We start from the raw sequence: 8511 nt of genomic DNA, 5'->3' as shown, positions 1-8511 counted from the left end.
TGTCCTCAGTTTGTCTTGGAGCTCTTGAAGCTAAGAATCTGTGCCCAGAGCAGTACCTAAAGATCTGATGTACCAGACATGCAATGAGTGTTTCACATTGCGTCAACTAGAGAAATATTTATTAATGGCTTTTGGTCAGTACATTTCCCTGGCCCAGTTATGACTTCAAACCTCATGCCTGACTTTCAGGTGCTTCCAATTTAGTGGAAGATGAGACCAACACCCTGAATAATTATCTGAGACCAATATCTGTTTTCACTATTTCGCAAAACTCAGAGGCAAGAAAATACATAAGTCTCAGAATAGGATGAAAAACATCCGTCTTTTCCCTTCAGCCACAAATAATGCAAAATAAGACAAGTAAAATTAAAAACACATGAAATGGAGGTAAAATGAATAAAATAAAATCATAGAATAAAGAGACAACTTTAAAAAATGAAATCAAAATAAACGAAATTAAGCAATGAAATAAAATGAAAATGAAATACATCAAGTAAAATAACGAAATGGAATGAATAAAATAAAAACCAAGTAAAAGGAAGTAATAAAACAAATAAAAATAAATAAGACTACATAAATATAATAAATTAATTAAAAATTTGAAAAGGAATCTAATCAAACACCGTACCGATTGGAGAAAATTTGGTATGTTTGCTGGGCAGGACCTCGTTTTATTTCACCTGGGTCTTTGGGTGGAAACCAAAGCTCACCTCGGGGAAATGCTGGGTCGCTAAAGCGCTGGACCCTCGGGTGGGTGGCGTTCCAAGCCAGTAAACCTGGAGCCTGGCTGGGAGAAGAGGTTCCCGGGGTCGACAGCTTCTCAAGCTCTTCGGGTGCTGGTTCACAGCGCCGACCATACCACCGGCAGGTGGCGCTCTGGGCCCCGAGGCCCTAACCCTAACCCTCCCTGACCGCGCGCGCAGTGCGCCTTTGCGGCTGGACCTCGCCCCTCCGGCTTAACCCTTTGGACTCTCCTCTTTCTCCACGACCTGCGAGCTTTCGACTGCTCCTTCTGAGGATGAGCCGCATAATGGTTAGTTTGGCGCCCCTGCAGAGTGACCCTTTATACGCAGGGTTTTCTGTGCAGGAACTCGTTGCACGTTTGACGTGCAATGCCTTGATCTTCCTTGAAGGAATAAAAAAAAAAAAAACAAAAAAATTGGGGGGGGATCTTTTCTGCCATTTCTTGGGCCGCTCCCGCGGCATTTGGAGGCTAGGGGTCAAATCGGAGCTACGGCCGCCGGCCTACGCCGCAGCCACAGCAACGCGGGATCTGAGCCGAGTCTGCGACCTACACCACAGCTCACGGCAACGCCGGATCGTCAACCCACTGAGCAAGACCAGGGATCGAACCTGCAACCTCATGGTTCCTAGTCGGATTCGCTAACCCCTGAGCCACGACGGGAACTCCGGAATAAATTGTTTTATATAAAACACCTCAAAGTGTTAGATAACGTCTTTAAATGGAAGTTAAAAAAAAATTCACCTGCCCAGTGCCTCAAGGGAAAGGATATGCATTCAGAGAGTTCCAGAACAGCTACCTGTGGCTTTATCAGGGATTAAATGATGGCTGAGGATCTTTGCAGGCGGCCTTCCCTCAGTTCCAGAGGTCCCCAGGAAAGCCAGGCTGGGGGAGGGGAACGCTGAGGGTGGGGACGGGGACCCGGGGCCGCTCACATGCAAATGCAGCTGTGACAATCCGGTCGGGCGCCTCCGCGGCTCGGGAAGCCGAGGTTGGAACAAAGCATTAGCATTTTCTGCATGTGAAAAGCCTGCATTCCTGGGCGGGGAGACCGCGAGGGCGCCGCCCCCCTCTCCCCATTCACGCTCCAGACCACACAGAGCGCCTCTCGCGCCAAAAGCTCGAAGGTTCGCTGCAGCTTTTCTTTTGACTAGGGCGATGCATACGAAATGTAGATATTTCCCTAAACGCCGGCTTTGACATTTAATGCGATCCTAAGTAGTCAGAAATGTGGACGGGATTAGGAGGGGGCTTGGGGCCCACAGGGACACTTGGCCAAATCCGCCTAAATCCTCCAGGACAATTGTTTGTCACCACACGGATCCCCTTTGCCCCAAATGAGGGGGCTAATGAACTTCGAGGCCTCCTCCCGCCACACTCCCACTCCCACCCCAGCGCCTGCACGTCCGCCCCGCTCTTCTCCGGGAGGAAGGGAAGCTGGCTGTGTTGGTACAGGTTTGGTTACTTCAGGCTGGGCCAGCTGAGTTCCACCAGTAACCCACCCATCCTGGGTCACTATTTAACTCACTTGATGAGGCTCAGAGGGTCAAGGATGCTGAGCCCCTGTGACCCTGGGATTATGCTAATAAACCATTCCCTACCTTGAAAGAAGTAGGTCCTGTGACACTGCCAGGCCTAGAAAGAAATCACCAAAAATTCTGTTCTGCAGACTTTATTGTTCACCTAGAACAATCCACACACTGTAGAATGCACAGCCTTGGCTTCAAATTACTTGCAACCCAGGGAAGGAAAGAAAACAGACAACAAAAAACAGAACATAAACTGAGCCTGAAGATCTGCCAGGGGCTCCTCTGAAAAGCTCTCCAGCCCAGAATATGCCTCTGCTGAGCATGTGTGGAAGGAATGGAGAGTTAGGGAGGTGGAGAGGCAGTATAAGACAGGACATGTGTACACTGAAACTGGAACTCCTAGAACAAGTTCTAGGGAGCAGAGGAGCCTGAAGCAAAGCCCTGGGGGGTGGGAGATGATGACTTTTTGGGGAGATTCCAATTTGGGTAACACAGAGGGTGTTAAAGGCAACACCCTCTGTGTGAGGGGAGCTGTTACCACGAAGAAACCCCAGTGGGAATCAGAGTGCTGTGGGCAGTCACAGGCAGCTGTGAGGAGGAAAGGGGAGGGGAGGGGATCCTCTTGACATCACAGAATAGGGGCCTGGGCAAGACAGGTGACAAAAAGGACGAGAACATAGGATGCCAGTATCTACTGAACTGTTTCTGTGCCCCAGACATTGGACATATCCAAAATGAAGGCAGCAATGACTTACTTGGAGGAGTCCCCGGCTCCCTATCCCCAACTCCACAATGTCAGTGGTTCAGAAAAGTCTCTGCTTTCATTATCCTTCAGGTGACACAATAAACGTTAGAGTTCTCTTTTGAACGTTTGGAGTTCATATCCAGCAACTGCAACAATGTCCAGGACCTTAAACCTCATTCCAGCCCCATGAGGTAGGTACTGTTGGTATCCTTGTTTTACAGATGAAGAAACTTGAGGCACAAAGAATCGAAACAACTTGTTTCAGATCAAGCTCGTTCCAGTGAGAGAGCTGAGATTCAAAGCCAGTCCCTAAAGGGTCCACAGTGTCATTGGTCACTTTTCTTCAGGTGGCCTTCAAGGAGGAGAATGGGTGGGAGCTAGAGAGAGGTAAGGCTGAGAGGAAGGAGGTGTCCAGGCTGACAGGGCTGAGCAGGGCAACAGGAGGGTAAGCGAACTCACCAGTATAAAATGTCTACAGGGTGCCCTTTGCATTCATCATTTCACTTTAAATCTTCACACTGGGCCCAGAGGAGAGCTACCCTCATTTTGCAAACCTGCTAAAAACCTCGAAGCTGCCTGGAGGTTCAGCAGGTTAAGGATCTGGCATCGTCACTGCTGTGCGTGTTCCATCCCTAGCCCAGGAACTTCCATATTATGTGGGCACAGCCAAAAATACAAAAACAAACAAAATAAAACTAAACCTCAAGAGAGAGCAGGTCACTTGAGTTGAGTAAGGGGGCAGAGGTATAACTAGTCAGTAAGGGACCCAGCATGGTGGGAACATCAGGCACGCTGTTCTAAGGTGGGGGGACACTGAGAAGGCAGGGCAAGTGAGTCAGGAGAGGCCTCTCGAAGTGCTGCCTCTGCAGAGGGCCATCCTGTAGGAAAGGGCTGGAGCAAAATCAAAGACCATTCCAGCTCTGCTGAGGGTTCATGCTTTGCAGTTTTGGGGACACCTGCAGTTACATTCTCTTAGGGTCTGTGAAGAGATCCATGCAGTGAATCTTGCCCCATTTTGCAGGTGCTGCTGAATGGGTGCTGGAGCTTGAACAAAAGCTAATGAGGCTCATCTCAGAATTCACAGCCCTATCAGATGGGATACCATCCTTTGAGCTCGATGCCTACAGCACCCGTTAAACTACAGAATACCATATACCATAGAAGAAAAGGTACTTATCAAGAGAGACACAGGGAGATTGGGGCGGCGGGGGGGGGGGGGGGGGCGGACTGGGAGAGTTAGGAAGAACTTCAGGGGCATATGAAATCTAGAACCTCTCGGCAGGTAGCAGGGGTGGCAGGAACACACTCAGGCAGGAAGAACAGCTGGGAGTACCTTCCTGGGTGTCAGACTCAGGAGGTCCAGTCACAGAGGTGAAGAGCTGGAGTTCCCTGGCTCAGCAGAAATGAACCCGACTAGTATCCATGAGGATGCAGGTTTGATCCCTGGCCCTGCTCAGTGGGTTAAAGGATCCGGTGTTGCTGTGACCTGTGGGATAGGCTACAGACGAGGTAGGGTGGTGGCTGCAGCTCCAATTTGACCCCTAGCCTAGGGACTTCCATATGCCACAACTGTGGCCCTAAAAAGCAAAAAACCAAAACCAACCAGAGGTGAAGAGCTTACATTTACTGTGCCCTGATCTGCAGAAGGCGCTTGTGGAAGGCAAAGCTGGGCTGCTGGGATCACAATGTGGTAACAACACATCAGATATAGGGTTCTCCAATGGGGAAAACACCTACTTGGCCTCCCTTTAAGATACGCAGGGCTCTCCCAGCACCTGCAGCCCAGGATGGCTATAAGACTTGACCTGACAAAGGAGATGGAAGCGGAGGTTTGGTGGGGGTTCCTAGGAAGACTATTCCTGATGATTGCCTTCAATGCAGATGGAATGCTGGAACATTCTGTGACCACAGGGACAAATGTCCAAATGCTAAGGACAGTGGCATGAAAAAACAGAGCCAAGTCCCTGATGCACTACAGCCAAGGCCACCAACTGCCTATGTACCCTCTTCTCAAGTGAGAGAAACACTATCTTCCTTTAAATCATGGATCCATTTTTGCTATTCACAGCCAACAAACGTGTTCCTATTTAACACAGCTACATGACACCTAATCTGCCTCACAGCTATTCCAAGTTACCCCCAAACCAGCCAGCAAGCAGGGAAAGATCTAATTTTTTTTTTTTTTTGGTCTTTTTTCCATTTTTCTTGGGCTGCTCCTGCAGCATATGGAGGTTCCCAGGCTAGGGGTCGAATCAGAGCTGTAGCCACTGGCCTATGCCAGAGCCACAGTAATGCAGGATCTGAGCCACGTCTGCAACCTACACCACAGCTCATGGCAACACCAGATCCTTAACCCACTGAGCAAGGCCAGGGATCGAACCTGCAACCTCATGGTTCCTAGTTGGATTTGTTAACCACTGCACCACGATGGGAACTCCAAGATCTAATTTCTTGAGATTTATCCAAAGATGTATTGCCCTAGTGCAGTGGTGGTGGTACAGTGGTGAGCATAGCTGCCTTCCAAAGATATACTGCCCTTGAGCATAATCACAAGCCTTCTACCACCTTATACGACCCGAGACCCTGTGGGTCCCTAGCAATTTGTTTGTTTATTTGCTTTTTAGGGCTGCCAGTATGGCATATTTAAGTTCCCAGAGGCTAGGGGTCGAAATGGAGCTGCAGCTGCCAGCCCACCCACAGCCACATACATCAATGCGGCATCTGAGCCGCCTCTGTGACCTACACTACAGCTCCTGGCAACACCGAACCTTAACCCACTGAGCGAGGCCAGGGATCAAACCCAATTCCTCATGGATACCAGTTGGGTTCTTAACCTGCTGAGCCACAATGGGAACTCTCCCAGCATTTTATGAAGTGTGTGGACTCTGACCAGGAAAATGTCCAGGTTAAACGCTGCTGCTGCCGTCCTGCATCAGATGAGTGAATACCACGGGGACTGGGAGCAGCAGCTGCAGACTTGACCAACACCAGTGAAGCTTATGGGTCCTGCTCCCGTCTCATTTGGAAAAGGCTCTGAGAGGCTCAAGGGAAGTAGGCAACCTCTGTTGTCAGTACTGTCCTAGAAAGAGTCTACCTTGTATAGATATCAACAGCAATGTGGCAAAATGGTGATCGAGCCTCTGTGCACATCCATCCCACATTCAAGTGGAAGAGGAATTCCCCCTTCTCTGAATCATTTGTGGGCAATGTCGTCACCGCAAATACTCAGTTATGCAATAGATCCCTAAGTAAACTCTTTGATTTCAATAGCAGAATAATTTAGATAATGTTTCAGATAAATCATGTGCTTATCCAAACACCTTCCACTCTCCAGTTGTGCAACTGAGGGCCCACGCAGATTCAGCTAGCATATTTCCCTATGTGAACCTGGTTTCCAAAGTAGGGGACAGAAGAGATGGTGTGAGCAAGGGATGATCCTAAATGGCAAGCTTTGCTGAGTCTACCACACACGACTGCACAGTGTTGCTAACACAAGCTTGTGGTGTGTTGTTTTTTCCCTATGAAGTTAGTGTATGGACCCTGGGGACAAATTTTGGCCATGTCAACCCCCCATCACATACCTGTCTCATGGAAGGAAGCTCTTAAATTCTTGTTTGAATTTGCAAAGGGGTTCACAACAAACCTTGAATTCCTTGCTAACAGACTCCACAACCAGTGCTTCTGCCTAAGGGTACAGGAGGGAGAACAAGACCAGTGCCCTGAACCGTGTTTGTCTTCATCTGTAACTTCTGAGCAAATGATTGATTTCCAGCAGGTCAGGCATCTCTTCTTAACCCAATTTTACTAGCCCTGTGGGTCTTTTTATGCACTTTCTGGTCCTTATAGTCCTAACTAGGCACACACAACACCAACTCCCCTTCCCTCTGCCCTGGTCGGCTTCTGGGCTTGCTACTCATCTCCTGCTCATGCTCTTCTCTCCATTTTAATTTTAATTTAGTTTTATTATTATTATTATTTTTTGTCTTTCTTTTTAGGACCGTACCTGCAGCATATGGAGGTTCCCAGGCTGGGGGTCTAATCGGAGCTGTGAGTGCCGGCCTACGCCAGAGCCACAGCAGTGTGGGATCTGAGGCATGTCTTTGACCTATACCACAGCTCACAGCGACACCAGATTCTTAACCCACTGAGTGAGGCCAGGGATTGAACTTTCGTCCTCATGGATGCCAGTCAGGTTTGTTAATTGCTGAGCCACGACTGACACTCCCTCTTCTCCCCATTTTTAATACTTTACCTCTAAAGCTCAAGAGGCCAAAATACTCTAATCATTGCAATAAAAAGACAAAATGTATTATACAGGACTGTTCTGATAAGACCATGGTTTAATTGCCTATGACACAGATATATCACATAATGGCTCAAAATTAATAGTCTAGCAAAGATTAAAGGGAAAACAGATGAAAATGAATTTGCGAATCCTTAATTTTAAGTAAGCTTCTGGCAAAAAAAAGAAAAATCAGGGGTTAGAATCATTTCAAAATTTTGTCTTCAAAACTAGCACCCATCACCGTCTGTCTTTTATTCATTTTGTCATACAACTAAAAAGGCTCATAAATACTCCCCTGGGTCTCAGGTAACAGTTTTCTGAGAGCAAAATATCACTTTCTCTGTACAGTGAACGCTGGCATTTGGATGGGCTGGATTGGGTGGACAGGCTGAAACACTGGCTTCTTTCTCATTTCAGAGAGTGTTTTCACTGCAGGGAGCAGCTGATTCCTTTTGATGATTTGTAGGGCCAGCTGGGTGTTACCTATAAAAACACTTCCCATTACAAAAAAAGCATGTAACGACACCACCACATACAAAGTGAGCCATTAGAATCCTGCAAGGAGGTAAAAGATGAGAAGAGCAGTGGCCTAACCTCTGCCACACACTGTAATCTCACAATGCTGCTACACCACCCCCAGAGATTTGGATTTAAGAAATCTAGCGTGTGGAGTTCCCTTCGTGGTGCAGTGGAAACGTATCTAAGAGCCATGAGGTTGCGGGTTCGATCCCTGGCCTCACTCAGTGGGTTAAGGATCCGTTGTTGCCATGAGCTGTGGTGCAGGTCGCAGACGCGGTTTGAATCTGGTGTTGGTATGGCTCTGGTGTAGGCTGGCACCTACAGCTCCAATTAGACCCCTAGCCTGGGAACCTCCATAATGCTGTGGGTGTGGCCTAAAAAAAAAAAAAATCTAGTGTGTGATCTGGGCAATGGGATTTTTAAAAGCTTCTTGCTGATTCTAAGGCAGAGCCCACTTTGAGAGCTTGTCTACAGGCAGACTGCAGAAAAGAAGGGCTCTAAGACTATGCACTGACTGACCCTATAGCACCCCACAGGAAGCGACAAGGTCTGCCAATGCTTAATGTCCCTTCTTCAGCTATAAAAAGAGAGGAGCCTTGTAAGGATTCCCATGATCAGCAAGGAGGTATGACTAAGGACTCTTTAATACTTCTGTCCCTTTTCATTTCTCCCATTCATCTTTCCTTTTCCA

At 48.0% G+C, this 8511-nt stretch overlaps 1 protein-coding gene across 8 annotated transcripts in view; it reads right to left on the bottom strand.

Annotated features, from left to right (window-relative positions):
* CNOT10 (CCR4-NOT transcription complex subunit 10) overlaps nucleotides 2399-8511 on the bottom strand; it is an 86351-nt gene continuing 80238 nt past the window's right edge. For 7 of the 8 annotated variants that reach the window (XM_021071543.1, XM_021071544.1, XM_021071546.1 and 4 more), the window contains one exon: nucleotides 2399-7784. In XM_021071543.1, coding sequence (XP_020927202.1) covers nucleotides 7633-7784 — 152 coding nt within the window. In that variant the 3' untranslated portion in view covers nucleotides 2399-7632. The remainder of the gene's footprint in view (nucleotides 7785-8511) is intronic. The other variant, XM_021071545.1, reaches the window with a different exon arrangement.

This window comes from Sus scrofa, chromosome 13, assembly GCF_000003025.6.
Source record: "Sus scrofa isolate TJ Tabasco breed Duroc chromosome 13, Sscrofa11.1, whole genome shotgun sequence".
Classification (NCBI taxonomy): Eukaryota; Metazoa; Chordata; class Mammalia; order Artiodactyla; family Suidae; genus Sus; species Sus scrofa.
Note: the sequence above shows the minus strand (reverse complement) of the source record. Positions and strands in the feature narration are given on the sequence as shown.